The sequence below is a fragment of the Photinus pyralis genome, unplaced genomic scaffold (assembly GCF_008802855.1).
Source record: "Photinus pyralis isolate 1611_PpyrPB1 unplaced genomic scaffold, Ppyr1.3 Ppyr1.4_LG6, whole genome shotgun sequence".
NCBI lineage: Eukaryota > Metazoa > Arthropoda > Insecta > Coleoptera > Lampyridae > Photinus > Photinus pyralis.
In genome coordinates, this window is record NW_022170663.1 from 42,325,082 (window position 1) to 42,350,104 (window position 25,023).

Genomic DNA, 25,023 nt, shown 5'->3' on the forward strand with positions numbered 1-25,023 from the left:
TGATTCTGCATGAAAATGACAGTTTGCTATACAGTGCGTTTATTTTACATTGGAACATATGATTTTGCATGCAATGGTGTTTCCATATGTTCCATTAAAAAAAACGCATCAACCTATAGGATTTGTGCGGTTCACAACTACATACACGTATTGGATAATGTGCGAGTCACAACTGAACCAGCCTTTAATTATTTGTAGGTTATGTACCGGGTGACCCAATAAGACTGTTCCTCGGCCATATCTCGGGAACCGTTCGTCGTATGACTTAGGGGTAAAAAAAATTATTGGGTAAATCGGTTATGAAGAATCGCTGGAAAATATTTTCAAGTTCTAAAAATGACCACCAGAGGACGCAACTGCCATCTTAAATTTTAAAATTGCATTTTCTTTCAATTTCGCATAATAAACTAAACATTCTTTTTTCACATTTTTAAAGAGAACCAGTTTATCTATCATTTTCGTAAAAACAAGAACTCGGTTATTTAAAAAACAAAGATGGCGTGGGGCGTTCAATTGTTTTTGCAATTATTGATTTAAGTTCTTAACCGTTTGACCAATTGTAACGAATATAGTTAATTTAGTTGTGAATCCTTCTCCGCCAGGGGGCTAGTTTTGACATTATCACCCAAAAACCTAAAAAAATTTAAAAAATCAAACAGAATGATGACTTTTTCTTTATGAAAAAGTAGCCAAATAACATCCAAAGAGGCCAGTGAAAACCGTTTTTCAAAATCTCGTTCCTAACCTCAAATATTGAGAAAATGAGATTAATTAATGAATTAATAAAAATGCTTAAATTGTATCTTATTTGACGTATTTCCGGTATTTTTCGATGGCGCGAAAGAAAAGCACCCTACACTTTTAGGTAGGCCTTGGAAAATTAAACAAATGAAACACGATGCATTATAAAATAATAACAGCCATAATTTGTAAATTATTCTGCTGTGTTTACATTCAGAAAGTGCAGTTTTTTGAATTTTAAATCTTTTCTGAAATGCCGATTTCAAACCAAGAAGCATTTAATATACTGGCGATATATTTGGAGCTCGATTTTGAGTGTTTTCAATGCGAACATCGCCGCCAGCATATTAAATGCTTCTTGGTTAGAAATCGGCATTTTAGAAAATATTACAAATTCAAATAACTTGGTAGGTAATAATGACCAATAAACGCTCGCCGCTTAAAAATACTAATACTTCAAAAGATTTAGTGTATACTCACATTGCAATTTTGCAACAAATCTTCAACATGTTCTGAAACGACATCCTTAGCATACAAATTTTCAGGATCCAACCAACATGTGCAAAATATGCAATGAGCAAGAAAGAAAATTTAAGTAGACATCTGTTAACTCATCTGTAATACCCTCGGTAATACCATACCATTGTATATAGGTGTATGTATAGGTGTATATACAATGGTAATACTTCCAAATATTTAAAGTGTACACATTGTAATTTTGCAACAATCCTTCAACATATCATGAAACGACATCTCTTCAAAGGACTTAAAATGTGCACAGTGTGATTATATAACCAACTACTGTACCAAGCACGTAAGAAGGAGAAAGATCACGCATCATCCCCCCACTTTCGCCCCCACTGTTCATATTCTATTAATTGCACTTATTAATGTCCACCAACGGGGCAAGTTGGCTTTTCCTATAGACTCTCAATTAGTCATCTGTGGGGATACTATGACACAACAAATATTGTATCATGTGCCGGTACCATCAGTACAAAGAAATGTGAGATAGGCATATGTTAACTCACAATATTTTCAAGTTTTTCAAATGTGTACAGTGTGATTTTTCTACACATCACAATCTATCTCAAAGGATTTAAAATGTGGACCTCGATGCGGATACTGCAATGGCATTAATAGAAAAGTTCCAGTAAATGTTAGGTAGTCTCAATCTATCCCATACACAGGTTGTTCCTCGGGTTGTTCCTAACTATGATGTAAACACGAAACTAATTCTTTGGCTCAATTTATGAGTAAAAGTCCATAGGTACCGCCCACGATTTTTAGCGCATTTTTGAAAAAAATACGCTATTATATTCGTTATGGCTGGCTCGGGCTGTCTGGCTGGCTGTCCGGCTGAGATCTCAGCTATTACAATTGCTAGAGACTTTAAATTTTCCTCGAAATTTTCACTAAAAGCTTTCTATTATAGTGTAGATGTGAAGGCTCTAGTCTATTTTGAGTTACATTACTCGTGAGATGCATAATTTTAAACTTTGCTAATAAAATACCTCGTAAAATACTGATCTGCATTACCAAAACTTGTTTAATTTTTTCCTCGGTTTTTTCTTTATATCACCTACAATTTTTAAGATAAATATTTCGCTCAAATTTGCAAAATACCAAACAGACATAATTTTGCGGTTTCTTGTAATTTTTTCGTGTCTGTGTGTCCGGTAGGCAGGTGAATGAAAATATACTTTTTAAAACGGTCCAGTTGGCCCTGGCTTTATTTGGATATCTTGTTTTTATCAGTTTTGACAGTTGCTATTAAAAATTGTATTTTGTGTTTGTTTGTTTATAAATTATGTGCGGTGAAATTATAACACCCTGTAGATCGGTAACGAAGCGTTTGCGGACCTATGTTTGCATGAACTTTTAGTCATAAAATAAGCCAAAGAATTAGCCCCTTCCGTATTGACATCATAGGAACACCCCGAGGAACACCCTTTATACGAGGTTCGTCAGGATCGGCGATACAACGTTAGTCTTATAAATAAAAATGAATGTTTGTCTGTCTGTCTTTCCCTCGGTCTTTCCCTTATGCCTAAACCTCGGTCTAAACCGTTCATCCGATTGTGATGAAACTTTGGGGAGTGGTTGGACCGAGAGTTGAACCTCTAAAAACACCATAGAATAAAACTGGGATACATATGACATCTACAGGGTGTAGCATCTTAATTCCTTAACCATAAAAAATATCGAAAAAAATGTAGGAGCAAAATGGTTCACTATATTACCGTCGCCATGTTTCTAAAATATTTCTAGTCACCAGGCGCGTACTGTAGGTATTCTAGTGGCGATCGAACTTCGAGTTTTTTTTTAATAGAACACCCCTTATTTTACCTCAAAATTTGACAGTTTTTCGAATTTATAATTTTGCGGTGTCTGTCCGTCCGTTAGCACGATATCTCGATAGCGAATGGACCGATTACGATAAAATTTAGTAGATGGATTCTTTATTACCTATACGATGTATTTACATTCCTTACTCCACCTCCGAGATAAATCAATAAGCAGATTTTAATTTGTATTTTTTTCGAATCCTGATCCCCGGTGACTGTACTTACTAATAGTTTGTTTATGGGGGGTGCCATTTGGAATTTTAAAAAAATATGACATTTGGCGAGAAGTACTTACCTAAAATCAAGCCTAAAATTATGTGACAGAGGAAGACGTCTTAGTCTATGCTCCAATTCAAAACTTATCCGCCGGCGTGATTTAATTTCTCTAAAAAAAAATTGAAAAAACTCTCAAATGTTGAGGGAAAAAAATCACAACAGCGAAATCGTTACAGGTAAGGGCGAGGGTAAGGGTATAGGTAACATGTTACATAAAAAAAGTGGTAAGTACTTAACAAGTACTTTTTTCCAAATGACCAAATCTCTAATAAAGCATGGGTTGTTCCATCTAAAAAATCGCAAGCTTGATATGCCACTGGATTACAGCACGCCCCTGGTGATCAAATATATTTCATGACGACGGTAATTGTGTACAATTTTGCTCAAAAGACTTTAGGTACCTATCTTTTATGGTACAGGAAGTATCATCCGAGGGGTGTTAGATCCTACACCCTGCAATTGGTTGAACGGTAATTTCATTTATTAGCCCTAACAGGCGAGTCTTCATATTTTTTGCGACAGTAGTGGCAAATACCCCTATTTAAAAAATGTCGAGACGCACGTGGGGTTACCAAAAATGCACGTAATTTATTTCTTTGGATTTAGGCATTGAGATACCTACTGTTTGCTAACAAAAATGCGCCAAAAACTCCCACCCTCTCATTGGAGAAGAGCCCGCTATTATTTTAACCGAATATTAGCGACAAGAGGTAATTATTTAAGTCTAAATGCAGAAAACGCCTAGGGGTGTTTGACGCTAAGCGCTAGACACTATATAAATATTTTAATAAATCTTCAATTTACGCATATCAACCCTTAGGCAAATAATGTTTGAGTACACGCTCTATATTAATGTAGAAAATATTTTCGAACTATTCCGCAGTTTCACTTTGTAGAAGCGTTTCAAAAGAATAATAAAAAGTTATAAATACGCATCGACCTTCACCCCTTAAATTAAATGTGAACTTCCACAGAGATATGTGGTCGAGTTTCTCACCCTTAAGACTATTAGTTATCTAATCGCAATACGTTTAAAAGGCAATTAAAACAAGGCGAGACACGGGATTTCCGAAGTTTCTTTTAGAGAAGTTTTCCGCCGTTAAGTCTCGCAGCGGGCGCTACAATAATGAGGAAATAAATAAATTCGAAATTATGTTAACCTTGAATTAGTGCAAATAATTATCGTTAAAGTTTCTTCTTCTCTGGTAACGGTGTGACGTAGGCGAATCGCGTATTATTTGGTAACAGGTAGAGATAAGCACCATCGGAAACCGGTTGAGTTGTAAAATGACCTACAAGTACGTAAACTACTTCTTCGTGAGTCGTCACATTCTTCCATGTTTGAGCGTTAAATAAAACTGCAAACATTTCTGTCAATCACATATACGACCCCTACTAACAGTAAGAGGATTTGACATGCATTCTTTAACATGTTAACGAGGTCCTCTCAATATACCTACACCCCTATTTACTTTCGCCCATTTCGAGCGTACGACCGGAAAGAGCTAATTTAACCTTCCCATTCATTTCTTTATGAACGCACCGATTATAATTGATAACAATTTGCGTTAAAGCGGCAAGAATGAAATACAAAAAAAATCAATTCGTCCACGGGAATATTACTTAATAGAAGGTGAATAACCTTCCCATTACTATTAAAGGTGTGCGCATAAGGGTTCTTAATTGTTAAATTTATCCATTTAACTGTACCTTCGAAGTAGGTAGATAATCACATCGAGTGCCACGTATTCGAATCGTACAGTTAGTTGTGTAATTAGCGGAAAAAAACGAAACATTTCTAAACTGCATCGCAGCCCGTCGCCGCCTTTATCGGTGTTTATCACGCATCACAATTCGACACTCACCTGATAATCCTCTGGTATCGGCAAACACCTGCAACGCAATCCAGCACAACGTCGCCGTAACCCCAAAGAATGGTCCCCACAAACTAGGGCCATTTTGTACACACTTCATGCTTAAAACTTCACCACACTCACAAAGAAAAAAAAAACACAAAACTAAAAGAAAACCATAAAACCGAACACCAGATTCACTCCTAATCCGTTAATTGTACCTCTTGAACATAACGCGTTTATTATCGTAAAAATGTTAAAATTCGCGATTCGCCGGCAAAGAGAATGACAATAATATCCTTCTAACCGCCGCCGCTCCGCAACTGAAAGCATGTCCCGCCGGTTGCCGATGATCAAAGTTGCGCGCTTGCCCTCTTACCTCAACTCAGGTGTTCCAATAACCAAAGCAGGTTCTGTATACTTTTTCCATTACAAGTACCGGTAACTATTCGAACTCAACGCCTATTCGCTCATTAATTAATTTGTTGCTAACCTAACGCAACCTTTCGCGTCGGGGTTAAGCCGAAATCTCTCGGACATTTCGTATGTACAGCGGTGGCGAAGGATTTACCTTCTGTTTTAGGATGCCATTAGGGGAATATTAAATTAGAAAAAAAAAACGTAAATGTATTAGTGACGCGTCGCAAACTGGCTTCTCTTCAAATTTATTCAGTTCCGGTTTAAAGTGAATCTTGCTAAGGTTGGCTCGTGTTACACGTTATGAATAATGCCGTAACATTGTACTTTTTTTGTTGTCTGATACGTTACCCCATCGCGAGAACGATTGGGGTAGTAGTTTCATCAAGGTTGAACGGCCGAGAATGCAAATATCTTTGTAAATGTTCAGAATATAAAGACATCAAGTTAGTGCCGACAATTAGATCGAAACAGCTACCGGGATCTTTCTGGAAATTTACAGATCTGGCTGATAATGTATCAAGCCATCCCGACTTCGACCATGCCGCCAATTTAAACCCCGCTATTGGTCATTGGTCATGGCGGTGAAAATACATGAATTTGATATACAAAATACATTGATGAAAGAAAATGAAAAATGTGTGCGATTAATCGATTATTTAAAATTAGAAATTAGAAAAATAACGAAAAGCTTCACGGAGGAGCTATTATACAGGGTGGTGACTTGCGTAACGCATCATAGCGATTTCAATGTAAAATTCATAACATGCGATTATTGGCTCCCCCAATTATAAATTGGAAAAATAAAACCCGTATCTTTTTCAATAATCTGTGATGCCATGGAATTTTCTAAAACAAAAAATATCAAGTTATCAATTAGCAGCAGTTCCACATGGATTTTATGATCGACTTTTTATTACTGTATTGCAGTTAATGGTGACTTATTCGAACATTTATTGTAAATTGTTATATTAGGAAACCGTTTTTAGTAATTTGGTCTTTCTTTATGTTGAATTCGCTAATACTTTTTGATAGAATTTGATTTGTTTTATAGCAGACATTCCATGGCATGACGGATAATGGCGTAGTTTTTGTATTATAAAATTCCATGGCATCACAGATTATTGAAAAAGATGGGGGTTTTATTATTTCCAATTTTCCGTCTTTATTATGCAAAAAATTGAAAACTAATACGGTTGATTGACGTAAAAATTTTTTTCTACAAAAAACCTTAATACATTTTTGCTCTAAAATAATTTGCGGAGCCAATAATCGCATGTTACGAATTTTACATTGAAATCCCTATGATGCGTTACGCAAGTCACCACCCTGTATATGTGGCTCTGAAGATGGAGGTTTAGAATTATCTCCCCAACATTACTTGGTAGGTATACCAAATGCATTCATTTCTTCCCTTCTGATATTATCAACATTGTTCTGTCGATATCGATATTAACTTTTAACGCGTTTAGTAGCAAATCTAGTTTGGAATGTTGTCTCTTTCTTCCAGTTCCGTTGCAAAACTCCACACCGGGATCAAGACGATTAAGTAGCAAGGGCAGGGCCGTAGCCAGATTAATTACTAAGAACGGGCAAATAAATCTCCAGAGCGGGCGAAATGTTAATAATTTGCTTTGTCTCGCGCAGATGCTACCCGCTGAAAAAATTCGCCCGTCTGTCTGTCGTTCCGTGCTATAGCTCAGTCTCTAGACCTTATATTGACTTCGGGTTATGGGATCCAGGTGTGCAACAGCCCTGAGCAGGGGTGACAGGTATTTTCTAGAATTCTAAGAAAAAGAAACACCGCCAGATTATTATAAATTTCCATCTATAACATTGTTAATATAAAATAATTGTTTATTGTTCCGTTTTATTTTTGTCCCCCAATACTTTTGAAGATGTTAATATAAGATCATTAAATAATCTACACCTTTACATAACGATTCTATTGTTCTAGAATTTTTGTACTACCTCAAATATTTTTGTGTCCTTGTGTGATTTGATTCACAGAGTCCACAAGCCACCCTTTAACAATTACATGGACATAAAAGTATAGCCCTTTCTAATCTCATTCTATAAACATACAAACTTTTAATTTATAAGACTGAGATGTCTATATCCCGTCAAATACCCTGTATATTTCATCGTCGGATGCAACCAGTCAAGTAGTTGGAGATTTTGGGGACATGAGCCACCGCCGTCGCCATCTGTTGATTTTTTTGTAACTTCCGCTAGAGGCGCTAGATGTTTTGGCTTGGCGTCACTTAAACAGCTTTTTGGTAGCGGAAATATTGCATTCTGAGTTATATTCATAGAGTTTTTACTTTGTTCTTGTGTTTGAGTTATATTCAGCCACTTTGATATCGGGTCAAGTATTTTATATAGTTCAGTATGTTTACGTATGTACCTATATGAATTGTGCAACTTGTTATATCAGGTATGAGGTATTTTCCATCTAACATGTAATTTACAAGATGATAATTGTTAACTAATGTCCATGTGCTTGTGGAAATCTACGTTTCCTCCGTTTTTGCCACGTTGAAGGCACAAAATGATCCAAATCCAAATTTCCGGGTTTTCAGAATATGTTTATAATAAATGAACTCGCACACATTAAAGCATTTTATTTAAGTGTTCCTGTCCCACTGATCCCCGAGTCATTATATTATGTTCGTATAACGTAAGGGGGCCCCACCTTAGACAATCTGATCATGCGCCATTCCATTCTTTTGTTTTAAATTTAACTGGAACTGTGTTGATTGTAATGCTGGGATTGCAACGTTGCCACTTTGCCCTATAAATCTGTCATGTTCGCTTCGAACCTGGGGTTGGGTTAAGATCAGTTCAAGACGCCGACGTTGTCTTTATGACAGATTTATTTAGCTTAACCATTTGGATGGCATTACGGCTTTCATACTAGCACTACTTAGTGCTATTATGTTCTCTATGCACTGATAAAAATAGGTTACCACGACCATAACCGTTTTCAAGTAATCAATTATCAAGATACCATCTGCATCCGCCATTTAAAGTCAAAATAACTTAAAAACCATAAATGGCAGATATAGACATGTGGGTATCAAAAGAACTGAAATTTCACGTAGAATCCAAAAATGCAATAAAAAATAGGGGTTGCCATTTAAAATAACGCAGTTACTATCTACTTCCGGTGTTTCCGGAAGTGTTTACATTGATTCGGCCTTCAGAGTAACCCCTAAGTACAAATTTTCAAAAACCTACCTATTTTATTTTCCCAGAAACGTTTAACTAAATCTCCCAAAAAAACACCCTGTATATAAAACAAAATCGTGTATATAACACTACTTATAACTCAAGAACGGCTGGATTTTCATGATCATTGATTTGTTAGATTCACCTCCGACCCGAAAACAAAATAACTACTAAAATATCGAAAACAAACACGAAAAAAATATAAAGAAAATTATTGTAACAGTAAATAAGAGAACTAATGACAACAAGTCAACTGTCAAATCAAATGTTTTCAATCTGATCAACCGTCACATCTAAAAGTATCAAATTAGAAAGTATAGTATACCTAGGTATAGGTTATTCGCGTTTCGATTAAAGGTCAACCCGCGGGAGCGGGACGGACGCGGGATATATTACTACAGCGGGTTATGCAAGCATGCATGCAAAATTAAATACTTAGACATATCTTAAGTCACAATACTTCCAAATATTTAAAATGTGCACATTGTGATTTTGCAACACATCACCCTGTCCTGAAACGGCATCTCTTAACTCACAAAACCCCAAAGGATTTAAAATGTGCACACTGCAAAAGTTTCGAGTGCAGAGTAATATTTTGGAGAAAATGTTAATACCGGCAGATTAAGAGTGACTCAAAACAAACTAAACGCGATCATCTAGGTCGAGTACACTTGCGATCTTTGATATTATACTATTCACATTTTGTAAAGCTACGTGTTAATGCTTTTGACCCGGGGAAGGCTACACATCAACTCATGCACCCGGAGACGTAATATATTTCAACTTTATATAAACCTTTCGCCAGCAAAGATTGACGGTCAGAGAAGACCTTATCCCGGTCTACAATCTGTGTTTTTCTAAAGATGTGAGCGACACCTGGGTCGAAACGAAAAGTGTTTTCGTTCAACATTGGCACGATCCTATTCCGGAAGTCGCCCGCATCTTTAAAAAAACACAGATTGTAAATTGACACAAGGTGTGCTGTGACCGGCAATCTTTCCTGGCGTGAGTTATATATGCGATCCACGTTCACGTCCAACGATTTAACTTAAAAATCTATGGTGGTCAATGCAGCATCGAATCAGGACTGGAAAAATCAGAAGGTATTGCGGTACTTTTGGTTTTGGTTTGAAGTGTGGGATTAATAAATTCCATGTTGGTGTAATTGCAAATGCTTTAAATATTGTTTTTGGCGATTAACCAGTTGTGGTGTATTTCTAGAAGTAGTTTTGGAATCGAGTTAGGCATTTTTCTCTCAATTTGGAGGATATAAATTTGGATTTATTAATACGTAAGTGGCTTAATTACCTTTGGTATCTCGTGTATTCTTTTTAGGATTACGCCATTCGCAGTTCTAATTTTCAAGTCTACATCCACGTTTGATGGGGACTTCCAGTTGTAGTCCACCTTGGCTCCTGTCCAGCTATGCAGTCGTGAGCGCAGGGACAGCACATTTTTTGGATTGGCCTGCCAACGGTGCTTGGCGTGAGAGTCATTAATGAGTGTTAGCTTCTCTAGCCTATTGTTGCGGGATCGATTTGGTTTCGGCGACGTCTAGTGTATGTGTGTGCCTTGGGAGGTTGCGGTGTTGGCGTGTTCGGTCGTGGATGCAGGTGCTTTGGTTGACTCATTCAGCCGACGTGGTTTCCGCTGCCTTGTTTTCTTTACCTTGTTTTAGATGAATTGCGGGAAGGCGTCGGAACATAGCTCTCTTCCTTCGCGGACGGTACAGATTTTAGGATATTAGGGTACATGGACATCAAGGAAGAAATAGTCCCAGCTAATAACAATCATTGTTCTCCCCCTTATAGGTATACCAAGCACAATTAAGTAGTCTACTTACTTGCGTTTGTTTTAAAAGCAACATCATGGGCAATAATATTATTAATCAAATCTAATTAAGCACATGTATACTAAGACAACGCTAATTATTATACGAAACCCTTAATTATTAACAACTTAAGAATTCATTGTTAAAAATACATACCTATCTGCTATAAAATAACGTGGAATTTTTTATAATTACGGGTGCTAAATTATGTATTTCTATGTCACAATGTCTCGGTTACATAAATAGTGGGAACATAGACAACAATATTATTAACTCCAATTAAAAGTTATGTAATTAGCTGAAATTCATGCTCATATACCTACTATCTTAGTGTATTCTTACACTATGCTACTATCTAGCAGGATGTTTTTTGTGTGATTTATTTTGCGTGCTGAGCTTCGTAACTGAATTGATGACTTTCAAATTCAAAGCTTTTACGCTAACAATCCATAATAGTCCAGGAGGCAGCGACATTTTTTGTGCACTCATTTCTACAAAGCTGATATTCTGCCATTTTATTGTTTTGATAGTACAAATAAACAAAACGGTAGTCTACCGCGTCGGCGGTGTTGCCCAAATTTGCAACAATGTTCTGAACATGTTAATAAATAATATTACATTCCTCATTTCTACAAGAATGAAAGTTTGTACAGTAATTAAGTATACCTAAAAATGAAGTATGGTAATAGCCCACCGAGCTGGAAGCGTTGCTATCACAAGTCTACCACCCACGCAAGATGCATAAAAAATTATTCAATTGAACTTATTTCTACAAAGATGAAATGTTTGTTGGAATAAGTTGATGTCATAAGAAACAAAAAAAATGGTCTACCGATCGCGTGATGTTGCTAAGGTCTCGGGCTCGGTAGACACGCTGGAAGGTAGGTACGATTTTCCGAGCGCAGCTGCTGCACTGCTCTGCTAAAAGTACCTCTAAATTATTATATACACGGGCATAAAATAAAAATATTTCAAAAACGAACATAGGCAATTAACATGGGAAAAAGGTTTTTTGCAGATCGTGGCTCCCCATGATAATTTAGGTCTTAGCGGGTTTATAATGACACCAATCGAAAGAAGATTTTTTTTCTTTATCTAATGATATACGAATTAGTTCATTTTCAGTTGTATTTCTCATTATTAACGATCCTCGAGATTGTTTATAATTTTGTATTGCTGTCTGTCTGTCCGTCTGTCTGTTCGTCTGTCCGTGTGATCGATAACTCATAACTGAATAATATCATTGACATTCGCTATTTTGTGTCAAAATTTAATGCTACTGTTCATAGAAAATCGTGAACAAAAGTACCAGTTTCCATACGATTGATATTGCAGAAATGAGGCATGTACATATTATTTATTAACATGTTCAGAACATTGTTGCAAACGCGGCAGACTACCTACCGTTTTGTTTACTTGTACTATCAAAACAATAAAATGGCAGAATATCAGCTTTGTAGAAATGAATGCACAAAAAATGTCGCTGCCTCCTGGAGTATAACCACCTAAGATTTTCCTATTGTATCTAAGTTTTAGAGTATTGAAAATCAGTTCAGACATTTGACATGGATTACAAGTTAGTCTTCCAATATAATTTTTTATATTATAGACTTTGGGGTCAACCTTTCCGTTGTACAGTAGTTCGTCCCACTACTTACGATACTTTTGGCACTTTTGACTTTGATTTCAATGTCAAATTAATATTAAATGTACTAATTGAATTGCTTCAGATCACTAGTGCAATTAATCTGAAACGTGCTTAATTAGGTTAATTGCGGAACTTTGTCGAATGTATTGACTGCATAAATTTCCGCAGTTGTTTTTAACAAACGCATTCGACCTAACTTCTAACAAAGACTAAACACGGCAGGTAACCATTTTAATGATACAATACGCCCGCTTCCGTATGGAATAAGTACCTACTTCTAAAATCAACATTCTACCAGTAACACTTAAAAGATAAAATACGGTCGTAATAAAGCTAAGGTAAATAAGTGACTGAAAGGATAGGTATTATTGTTGTTATTATAATACACGTAACAAAAACTTTCTATTCACTGATAATACAGGAAACGTATCCTATTATTGTTATACAGTATTGTTCATAATTTTGTGTGTGCGACAGAGTTGATTTAACAAAAGAAATTTGTATACCTTACAAAATGAATTATATGAAATAAATTGCTGGGAGTTTTTATCCTTGAAATACGCATCATAAAAGTTCTCGAAAAGTTATTTTCTCTTCTCTATATATTCACAACACAAGCTTTCAGTTCCTTTCAGTCCGCCCGCACTCAACTTTGGCAAAATTGAATTAAATATTTTATTTGCAGACGTGGAGTTGTATTCATATTCGTGAAAATGTTTCCAATACGAAGAGTGTACCTACCTAAGTAAATCGTTGCATTTTCTATGCACAGAGCAGTACTTTCCGAAAGGCTAATGGGCACAAGCTTCTTTATGATTAAAGCGTGTATCTGGGCGCTACGTTTTCTTTTGTTGGAAGCATCTTAAAATTTCAAAAATTACCTATTTTTTGATTTCCATTATATGCCCTACGTTTGATTTTATTAAACACAGTTATGCTTAAAATTTAAAAAAAATATCTCTATAAGTAAGAAAGCGGGCATTGCGCAGTTTGCGCATGCGCATTTTTGATTTATACTATATGACAATTGATTGATGCATTTACTTACATCATAGAGCTTACTTAATTGGGCAAAATTTTTAATATCAACACAGCGGGACTTGGCGTTTAATTCCAGTGCAAAATTACGACATCGTGCATTATTTTTGCGAAATTGGAGCTGGTTTGTTGCAGTTCGAAATACGTATGGACATTTTTTCTTGGTCTTCACCACGACAGTGGAATTTGCGTATTGATTTTGTTGAAAGTAACATTGACATTCCTGAAGAAATCGACCTATCAGAACCATTTGTATAAAAAGATTCTGTATTGCATTTCATTCATTGCAAAGAATCAGAACCAAGGAAAGGATTTTGGTTATTTTTGTTTCAGTGATTGGAAATTTTGTTTTGTTTGCATTTAATTAGGTACCATTCCTTTGGTTGGATTAAAATTTTTTTAACATTTAGCAGGGACACGTGATCGCGATATAAGGATTGCATTTTTTATATTTTGTATACAGGAAAGTGTAAAGAAAAGTGGAATTCGACTTGTTTATTAATATATTCAATCAATTAAAGTCTATGCGTATTTATTAGAGTTCCATCGAACCAAAACATTAGACTTTGAATTTCAGACTTTAGTTGAATTGCGCAGTTTGCGCATGCGCCCATTAATCGTCAAAATTTTCCTTGACTCGCTTGTGAGAGTTGTAAGCTATCGAATACAAAAAGAACGAACTAAATATATTGAAAACTGTGGTAGTTAGGCGCTAAAAATGAATGACAAACCAGAGGTCCCAAAACTAGCAACTTTATTTTATAAAATCCCTACAAAGTTCTAAAAAAATTCCGATATTGATGAAATGTCTTATTTAGCGGTTTCTCAACATGAAAATAACGAATCCAAAATTAAAGGCTACAATTCTTGGGCGGACAACAAAAAAGGTGAAATTAGCCCTCTCTCCCAGTTGGCTCAAACCAATTTTTGTATCTGTGTCTCAATTGTGCTTTTATGCTCACAGTTTGTGCCATCCTGGTTTCGGAGATTTTGGAAAAATCAAATGAAGTACAATCTAAGTACTACTCAAAATACCGTAGCTTAAGTATAAAAACTTTAATTTTGGAGAGCTAAGCCCCATTTGATTTTTTCCAAATGTCCAAAGGTACAGAAAGCACAATTAAGCAGAATCGAAGTACTATACGGTACCGTCGTTTCAGTATAAACATTAAAGAAAGGGGGGGGGGGGTCACTCTGCCCCAAATAAAGGCAATAAAATAAATTTGATGGACGAGGTCCATAATTTTGATTTATAGTCACACTTCGTTTTGTTATTACATTTTGCTATGATATTATGTTTTGTATTTTTTTGTAATAATGGTATTTTTGTTAAACAAATAAATAAATTAATAATGTAACGAAGCACCCGCCTTACGTCCTGAAGTTATGACCACACCGTATGTTTGTGGAGTCGACCAGCTTTACTGAACACCCGGTATCTAGAAGCGTTTCGTTACTAAGTGATTTCTTAATTTACTCACTCTAGGAGACGAACAGTGAGGTTTCTGCGTTTTTATTTTGTGCAATTGTTTGTTTGAAGTAGTAAATTTATAGTTTTGCAATCGTTCCGGTAGGAATATTTAAATTGTTTTTATAGCCGCCGAAAGCTCTCTTGGCAGAGAAGAAGACGGCAAATTACTATTTTCAAATTTCAGACATGATAAGCCATTATTAGCTTTCTATGATAAATTTAAAGCGGACAGCAGGGTCGTAAAGCTTTCGTAGATACCAGATGATGATATCCATTATCTCGCCATTTGACCTGCGAATTCAGATTAACAATTGGGATGCCGGATTTGGTCATTTTCATTCCGACTAATCAGATAAGTATAATTATTCACATTTAAATGAGTCTAATTGAGCTGGGGTTTTATCTCAAAAGAAGCGCTCTTAAAAAACTTGAAGTCTGACATCTGTCCCATATTTTTCCGATGTCGGAGAAAAGAGTAATTAATTAAAACAGTTTAAGTTAGTTGAACGTATCGAAGGTATAAGCGTGCGATATGGGAATTCCAGTTACTCCCTACACGAAATGGACGTTTAGATAAATAGAAAATGCACTTTTGCTTTTGGCGTTTAACCGAATAGTAAGTAAATATTTTTCGCTTTTTCATTTTTGCCTATTATATTTGTAAGTACCGTTTCATTTCGCTTTTAACATTATTAACAGTATTAATTGGAATTAGCTTTTAGCGAACTTTTGCTAGGTACCGCTTCGTTAACTTCAAGGTGAGCTTCTTGTTGCTTTGCATTTCACTAATTATAAGAGGGGAATATTGTTTGCTTTCCCGCAATTACTTTTCCACCTCTTTGAGTTTTGTTGTTTTCATTTCCACTAAAGAGTAATTTTGTTTCAGTTTTTATGAAATGACCGCCGCCATGTTCTGAACTAGACCGATTGCTGGTTGCCGTTTGTCCGGTTGAGGTTACACCTGAAGCTTCCGAGACCGATCCGCAAGACCGCTGTTATCGCCGACCTCGGCCAGGCGTGCGACTGCTCGTTCAAAATCTCACCGAATGAGCGGGAACTCCAAATTCGTCGCAATAAATAAAACCCTATCGTGAAGGAAGTGAAGGAACACAATAAGCCAAGTCCATTGCAAGTAGTGCATTTCGCAATTCGTATGTGGGATTTCATAACGTCACGTTGCAATTTTCGTACGAGTGGCATGTTAGAATTTTTTCCATCGCAAATTTGAGCGACGATAAAATAACTTTCGTGCTACTAAAAAAGTCCATTTCTCACGAAATAAAATATTCTGCGACTACATTACGTGTTACAAATCGCGCGTAATTTGAAAAATTTTGAACCCTATTATCAACAAAGGCGCACCTTGACTTAAGAAAGGCTGGAACAGTTTCAATCCGTAGGGAATCTCTTCAGTTTATGCGGAACGTATGATAAATTAATCTCCATTATTTCGGACAATTGTCCAACGTTGACCTGGGCTAGGGGATCCTGAATCCAGACAATTTATACGGAAAAGTTTTATGAGAAGATTAACTAGAGGTGTTGTTTGTTTTATTGTTTTTCAATCACTGTGATTAAGGGTAACGTAATTTAACCATTTTCATTTTCCATGAGCTAACAAAGGCGAGGAGGACAGATGTGAAAAAGTTCCAGTATCCAGGGTTATTGAGTGTGTCAAAAGAAATGGAGGGGGCCAAAACAAGTTTTCGAATAAACTGGTAATCCGAAATCCTCGACAGCGAACACAACAACCAAATGCTTTACCTAGATTTTTGGGTGTGATATTTAAAATTTTGTAAGAAAATTTGAAAATTGCTACGAGTGTAAACGGGGATAACATTTTGAGCTAGCCGAAATTTGGTATATGGATTTCCGAGCATGCAAATAGCGAAACCAAACCGGAAAATTGATAATTCAAGTACAATAAATTCTTGGCATGACAACGTAAAAATCGTTAAATGGGAATGATTTGCAAAACTGCAAAAAGAACTTGAATATCACTGGAACTAGGTAGGTACTATGATGATCTTTTAATTTCTATGAATTTCTTCATCTAGAGATAACCCAGTGGTTTAGGGCATTTCAAGCAGTTTTAAAAGAAGATTATGCATGTGGGTTGTTACACTCCATTAATTTGAGTACTGTGTTGACCTTAGAATACCTGCAAACGGTGTACTCTACCACAAATTTTATTGCCAAGGTCACCATAAATTCTAATGTAGGTAGTACATAATATTGAACTCTATAAAATTGCGTACCATATCGTCTCTTCGTGCAGATAATTATGTAACAAAAAAATGTTCCGCGTGCCAAAAAAATAGAGGATAAATTTCAATGTCATTGCATTCATCTCCGCACATTGCACGTTGTAGACTTCATCGTGTATGTTGTTTAGGTAGAGGTAATAAGAGTGGGGCCGCTACTTTGTCCTTCGCGATACCCGCTGAAATCGCCGTACCATTCTGTACCAGTCGCTCGTTCCGCCATTAACAGATCCTTATTGGGAAATAATTTTTATTTGGAAAAATCTGCCGCAAACCCCATTGTTGGGAGTATAACGTTGCGTAATTATAAATTATAACTAAATTGCGGTACGCCAACGGTAATTGATATAATTATATTTGGGGCTGGCCGGTCGGTCGTAATTTTAATGCATCGATTAAATTACGACCGTGATGTAGCTATTAAAAAATGGAACGTCAATACATCCGTTTGGTGATAGACACCTACGATTTTCTAAGGTTACTGATGTAAGCAGAGCCTAATACGGTTCTGCGTTTCACCTGCTTCCTTTCCTCTTATTAAACGACGAGTCAAAGTCAAAGACCTAGAAGATAATTTTTATGCAACACTTGAATGCCATTGAGACCTTTTGGGTAACTGTCGTTGTAGGTCAAGTCCTTTTATTAGACAAAATGTAAATTTAAGAGCGTTGCGTGCGCGTCTGTAGATGGATGACTAAAATTAACGGCACTCCGGAGGTTTTTCTATTTGCTTCATCTTATTTTTTAATCCAATTCATTAATGCGTTTTAATTAATGAAATGCCGGATGCTAAGTTATTTCCTGTTCTCGAATGGCAAATGAAAAATGGAAATGAATGAATAAAATTTTACTTCAGAAGTGGAATTGGTTATTAATAATAAATCAATGTTAGTAGATTGTATTAACTTGTGTGGTCTTTGTGGATATATCAAAAGAGTCTTGAAATGGCCACGAAAATGCTGGAAAAGTGCATGGTGGTTATCAACCTACTTGCGGTAATTACGATGTAATGTGATAATTTTTTATGCTTGCACACGTCGGACCAATTCGAGGGGTACAGTACAAGAGTCAGATATTATCATTATCGTAATTAACACTAATTTTATCCACGATCAATACAATATAATTAATTTCTATTGCTTTAGTCTGAAGCACCACCCATCTGAATGGATAGGAGTCAAAGCTGGAGTGTTATAAGCATGGACTCTTAGGCAACACACTCTACAACATTATTTTCAAATCAATGCTGAAGTTTATAATGCTTGACTAATAGAAAAGGGGAAGACCCCGAAGACAGGGCTACATTGTCAACAGTATTGGTCTTCCACGCCCATTGTGGACATTAACTTACCGACTACGGATCCAGAAAGAAATTGCGAATTTCGTATGCATGAGGACTAGCCTTAACACTAGAGGCGCTGGTGGAACTTACAAATGGCGTGTATAGGTGGTAGGATTTGTAAACCTTGAGTGATTCTTGCAGATTCTTAAGTGAAATTTTACTAATTTGAAAGTGAGAGTTGACACTACAACCCCTTATGGCCGTATGCACCGACAAATTTAAGCGAAGCTTAGCCTTGAAAGGTTCTACCCTGTATATATAACTTACGACGATACATACATTTTTGAGAGTTGGCAACCATGCAATTTCTAGGTGGGGAAAAGCTGCCTGCGCCACCTAGAAACCATGAACGGGGGTTACGTTACGTTTGACATCTTGTCTTGAATGGCGGTCGTGAACGCGTCGCTCCATACCTAAACGTTTGTTGATATTTTGTGTTATTTAATGCAGGTAGTAATTTTTGCATTTCTTTATATCGTATTTGTGTTTTGTATGCCGCATTTTATACTATTTGTATGTTTCAATCTTTGTTTTTGAAATTGACTTGGTTTAACCGCAATGCAGAATCACATGTGTGATACCGTTATGCTATGTGACGAATAAAACTGAAAGATAATAAAGAAATCCAGCACTAAGGTTCCAGCTGCTATCGGTGGTATGGGTGGTTCGACGATACTGGAAGAAATATGCTCAGAAAATGTAGGCGCCACTAATTTTTCGGTAATTCCAAGCCGTACAGGAAAAACTAGAAACCTGCTCCCGTTGGTCTGGACATGCAGGGCGAAGGGTAGAACTATAAAGAAGAGAAATAGAGAAAAATAGCGGAAAAAAGGGATACAGATACAGATATTGTAGGGCGAATGATTATGATTGATAATGGCACGGAATGCTAACAGGGAAATGACGGCAAAAAGAAAAAATCAACGCAACACTAGCACGAAAAGGCTACTTACAAGATGGTGTGGGCCTTAAACGTAGAGACAATATATATTTTGTATGTTTAATTAAATAGGTGGAAGGTGAAATAACGCTCGGAACCTAAAAGGCAACGAAGAAATAGAAAACGATACAAACAACAAAAATACCACAAGGGTTGAAATCCGGCGAGCAAGTAAAATATATATTGGTTGTAAGTAGATGGCAAATCACAAATACAAATGTGCCTCTCCTCTACTCTTAATCTCCAAAATAGGGTTTCTAAGGACGAAATACTAATTCATTGGAATAAGTAGAGTTTATTTCACGAGGGTAGAAATCCCAAAATTATTGGATTATACCTACTGCAAAAATTCCGCACCTCACAAGCACACGACAGAATTGACAAATCTCCAAAACGGAAACGAAAACGTAGAAGATCTTGAAAAAAACTAACAGTAATACCACTAATATAAGGAACATAAAAAGTTAGCCGGAAAAGAAGAATAGATTTTTGAAAAGAGCGGGAAAGAATAGCGTAGTTTACAAGAACTGACAATAGATGGCAATGAAAGCGGATCAGAGGCGTAACATTGAATAAAATAGTATACACATAAGCTTGCAAAATTAGAAGAGTGAAAACAGTGGAAAGAAGAAGCGTTTAGATTGTGAGAAGGAAGATAAAATTATAAGAAAAGGGCAAGAATCGAAAGAAGCGAAAAAATCACAAGAAGAGATTTAAGAAAATGGACACGCCTATGATATGATATTCAAAACAAAATAAACACATTCCTACACTAAAAATCAAAATAAATAACGCAAAACTAAACTAAAAATGAACCTGTAACAGCTATTGTTTGTAATTGTATACGTTTTTGGTGTAATGCTTGCTTAATTTATGTTCATTGATGTTGATTACTTGGTCTTGTCCCTGAAGTTTTGATCATTTTATTTTAATATGTTGAAATTACTGATTCGTTTGAGGTATGTACTGACTTATTGTTTGTTACTAACAATTTTCTCCGTGAATGAAGCAGTCACTGGGGTGGTAAAAAAAACTAGTCAAAATTGAAGTACGACGCCTAATTCCGTGATTGTCTTCGACATCCAACTGTAGTCTCGAAACCCCGAAACCAGGGGCGGGCTACCCATCTTGCAGGAGCGGGATTACGCTAATCAAAGCTCTTCAGTTTAGAATCTATACGCGATAAATGAGTGACGATTCAATAATTTCTACATATCTTGTTTTTAGCTAAATTTCCCTACAAAGCCATGTGATTTTCCATCTTGCTTTTAACAAAAGGACTTTATTGCGCCAAAGATGAGTCACATCCTGTATTCTTAACCCTTTCTCAGAATTTAGGTACCTGCTACTACCTGACCCATTGTTCCCAAAAACTTGCTTTTAACCTTGAGTGTAACCAACATTGTGTATATGCATTTACTATCTTTGTTAACTACTGCTTAAACTTTTACAAAATATTTTGTTAATTAACTTTTGGACTGTATTAATGAAACTGCGAGGTTTTTCTTACGTCGTACTCTTTTACCCTTAGCAGTTACCTACTTTTGCGAGAGTACGACACTTTTTGGCTTTTCGTTCAACATTGGCACGATCCTATTCCGCAAGTCACTAGCATCTTAAGAAAAACATAGATTGTAGATCAACACAAGGTGTGCGTGACCGGCAATCTTTCCTGGCGAGAGTTATACATATTTTTAGTCACTGGCTTTTGTACCTTATCCAGACAGATACTGGAAGCGTGTAAATTTCCCTTTAGATCACGTGACCGCCCAAGACCAATAAAAGAAATCTCCAATTCGCCAAATCGCAGTCTTCGTCGTTGATGGTCTGTCTGTGTGCGTCCCACCCTTGAATAATATAAAATGGTCACACTAAAGGCACTTTAGAGAAGGAAATAGTGTAAGCATTATTTAAACAATGGTCGAAGCTAATACCGCAAGCGCAAAATATAACCAAATAATTCCTGGTGGCATGGTGTAACACTAATTAAACAAACCCTGTAACTCAGAAAGTAAGTACCTCGGTAATGTCTGGTTGCCTTGGGATCTTATTGTATTGCTTAATACCAGAAACACATTACTGTTGTCAGGTATGGATGGAGATAATGATACGCCACCCATTAAAATCGAACCGAAACAAGAAGCAGAAATCGATTCCTTTCTGCAGGGACACATTTCCGTCAACAACCAAGTTTTGGTGACGGTAAAGGAAGAAGTTACCATTAGTACACTGTGTTCTAAATCTCTTGATAATGAAGAAGTACAGGTACACTCTGACTTTCAACATAACTTTATACCTCAATGTAAAACAGATTCTAAATTTTTAAAATGTGCTGATTGTGGTTATGAGACAAATTATAAAAGTAACTTCAAACAACACCTTTTAAAACATAAAGTATCTAAAGATTTTAAATGTGCTAGTTGTGATTATGGTACAAATCGTAAACACCTCTTCAAACAACATCTTTTTACACATAAAGTTTCTAATGATTTTACATGTGCTCATTGTCATTATGGGACAAATATTAAACACCATTTCAGACGACATCTTTTAATACATAAAGTTTCTAAAGATTTTAAATGTGCCAATTGTGATTATGAGACAAATTATAAAAGCCGCTTGAAACGACATCTTTTAAGACATAAAGTATCTAAGGATTTTAAATGTGATCATTGTGATTATGGAACAAATATTAAACCCAACTTTAAACAACATCTTTTAAAACATAAAGTTTCTAAAGATTTTCCGAGAGATTTTCAATGTGTTAATTGTCATTATGCGACAAATGTTAAAGGCAACTTTAAACAGCATCTTTTAAAACATAAAGTTTCCAAGGATTTTAAATGTGCTGATTGTAATTATGCGACAAAATATAAAGCTGCTCTTAAAAAACATCTTTTAAAACATGGCGCTAATAAGGATTTAAAATGTGCTGATTGTGATTATGAGACAAAAAGTAAAATGTACTTTAAACGACACCTTAGAAAACATAAAGTTTCCAAAGATTTTAAATGTGCTGATTGTAATTATGAGACAAATTATGAAAGCCGGTTGAAACGACACCTTTTAACACATAAAGTTTCTAACGTTTTTAAATGTGCTCATTGTGATTATAGGACAAATGTTAAAAGCGTCCTTAAACAGCATCTTTTGAAACATAAAGTTTCTAAGGATTTTAAATGTGCTAGTTGTGCTTATGGGACAAATAAGAAATACCATTTCAAACGACATCTTTTAATACATCAAGTTTGGAAGGATTTGAAATGTGCTGATTGTGATTATGAGACAAAATATAAATCTGCTCTTAAAACACATCTTTTAGAACATAAAGTTTCGAAGGATTTTAAATGTGCTGATTGTGATTATGAGACAAATGTTAAATTTAACTTCAAACAGCATCTTTTAAAACATAAAGTTTCTAAAGATTTTAATTGTAGTAATTGCAACTATGAGACAAATTTTAAATCCAATTTTAAAAAACACCTTTTAAAACATAACGTTTGTAAGGACTTGAAATGTGCTGATTGTGATTATGAGACAAATAGTAAACTGTACTTTAAACGACATCTTAGGAAACATAAAGTTTCGAAAGATTTTAAATGTGCTCATTGTAATTTTGAGACAAAGTATGAAAGCCTCTTGAAACGACATCTTTTATTACATCAAGTTTCTAAGGATTTTAAATGTGTCGATTGTAATTATGGCACAAATTATAAACACCTCTTCAAACGACATCTTTTAAAACATAAAGTTTAGAAGGATTTCAAATGTAGTAATTGTAATTATGGGATAAACAATAAATTCATATTTTAATACATAATAATTAATCTGCTGAAGACTGTGTGGCACTGGGGGTGCAGTGTCGATAATTGTGCCCCTCCGAGTGGCGGCTACTTTCTTTCTGGAAAGTTGACAGCTAAAAGCTCTGGGTAAGCAGCTCTGACTGCATTTCCGACTCATGGGAACTGTATGGATTTAAATCTTAACAAACCCTTTCTGAGCTTATTGTAAGGGGGATCAACAAAGTGATTTGGAAACGGCGCAGGTTCCCCGAAATAGAGCACCCCACTCGTATTTAAATTTATAACGCGAGGCAACTTTCATTATTTATCACCCTGTATTTTTCATCGTCGAATGCAACCAGTCGAGTATTTAGAGTTTGGAGATTCTGGGGACTTGAGCCAACGCCGTCATGACTGTTGATCATATAAAATTATTTGAATTTGAGTGTTCCTTCCCGACTGAGCCCCGAGTCTCGGTATAATCCCTACCTTAGACGGTCGTAAATAGTCTAATGACTAGACGATCTGATCATGTGCCATTTTTGTTTTAAATGTAAGCGGGAACTGTGTTTTGATGCTATGATTGCAACGTTGCCACTTTATCATATACAGGGTGTCCCTAAAAGGTCTGTACAACGCGCTACCAGGGGTTCTTGGTATCAAAATAGGACGATTTAACCCTACTTACCTCTATCCAAAAGTGCTTCGTTAAGGCGCTGTCTACCGCCAAAGATTCAAAAAACAAATCGATATTTTTATTTTATCGGAAAATGGTTTTGCCGATTAAAATGAAAGTCGGGATGTGAATGTCTAATGTAAAAAGGGTCTTTGTGATATCATCGTTTTGATTGTAGTTGCTATGTAGGTGGTAAAATACTGACCATCCACATCTGAAGAGGTCTAAAACTTTTTAACTACTATTTTGACGGTTCTGAATTTTTAGACACTGATAGACAGTTTACTTGCAAGCATTTTTTGTCTCTTGATGAATATCGCTATCTGTGATGGTTTACGAAAAAAAAATAAATTTAGGCATGATGAATGGCATGCACCATACATGCGATTGTTCCTCAAAAACCATAAGTGCAAGCAAGAAGTAGGCTATGAAACCGTAGTGCAAGCAAGTAATGTAGAATAAACGAACACATCAGAGTAAGTCAATGTAATGTATTAATTTAAACGTACTAAATGTTCAAAGTAACCACCATTTTCACGCATACAAAGCATTATACGACGTAATAAATTAAACTGTGCCCTTTGCAACATTGGTACGTTATTTTTTAAAGTTTTAAGTCTTCAAGCAAAACGTAAATTGTTAAAGTTTAAGAAACAACAAACAAACGTTACGCCACTCTAAGGTTTAACAGCCATCTTCCGATTTTTTGAGGAACAATCGCATGTATGGTGCATGCCATTCATCATGCCTAAATTTTTTTTTTCGTAAACCATCACAGATAGCGATATTCATCAAGAGACAAAAAATGCTTGCAAGTAAACTGTCTATCAATGTCTAAAAATTCAGAACCGTCAAAATAGTAGTTAAAAAGTTTTAGACCTCTTCAGATGTGGATGGTCAGTATTTTACCACCTACATAGCAACTACAATCAAAACGATGATATCGCAAAGACCCTTTTTACATTAGACATTCACATCCCGACTTTCATTTTAATCGGCAAAACCATTTTCCGATAAAATAAAAATAACGATTTGTTTTTTGAATCTTTGGCGGTCGATAGCGCCTTACCGAAGCACTTTTGGATAGAGGTAAGTTGGGTTAAATCGTCCTATTTTCATACCAAGAACACCTGGTAGCGCGTTGTACAGACCTTTTAGGGACACC

At 35.9% G+C, this 25,023-nt stretch overlaps 2 protein-coding genes across 3 annotated transcripts in view; one reads left to right on the forward strand and one right to left on the reverse strand.

Annotated features, from left to right (window-relative positions):
- Nucleotides 1-5,562, reverse strand: part of LOC116173299 (low-density lipoprotein receptor-related protein 2) — a 254,373-nt gene extending 248,811 nt beyond the window's left edge. Inside the window, exon 1 of one of the 2 annotated variants that reach the window (XM_031490672.1) lies at nt 5,231-5,562. In XM_031490672.1, the coding sequence (XP_031346532.1) occupies nt 5,231-5,339 (109 nt within the window). In that variant the 5' untranslated portion in view covers nt 5,340-5,562. The remainder of the gene's footprint in view (nt 1-5,230) is intronic. The other variant, XM_031490671.1, reaches the window with a different exon arrangement.
- A 15,617-nt stretch (nt 5,563-21,179) lies between these two features.
- LOC116174658 (RE1-silencing transcription factor B-like) overlaps nt 21,180-25,023 on the forward strand; it is a 394,864-nt gene continuing 391,020 nt past the window's right edge. The window contains exons 1-2 of the mRNA XM_031492600.1: nt 21,180-21,411; nt 21,490-21,665. The gene's annotated coding sequence lies outside the window, so the exon portion shown is untranslated. The remainder of the gene's footprint in view (nt 21,412-21,489; nt 21,666-25,023) is intronic.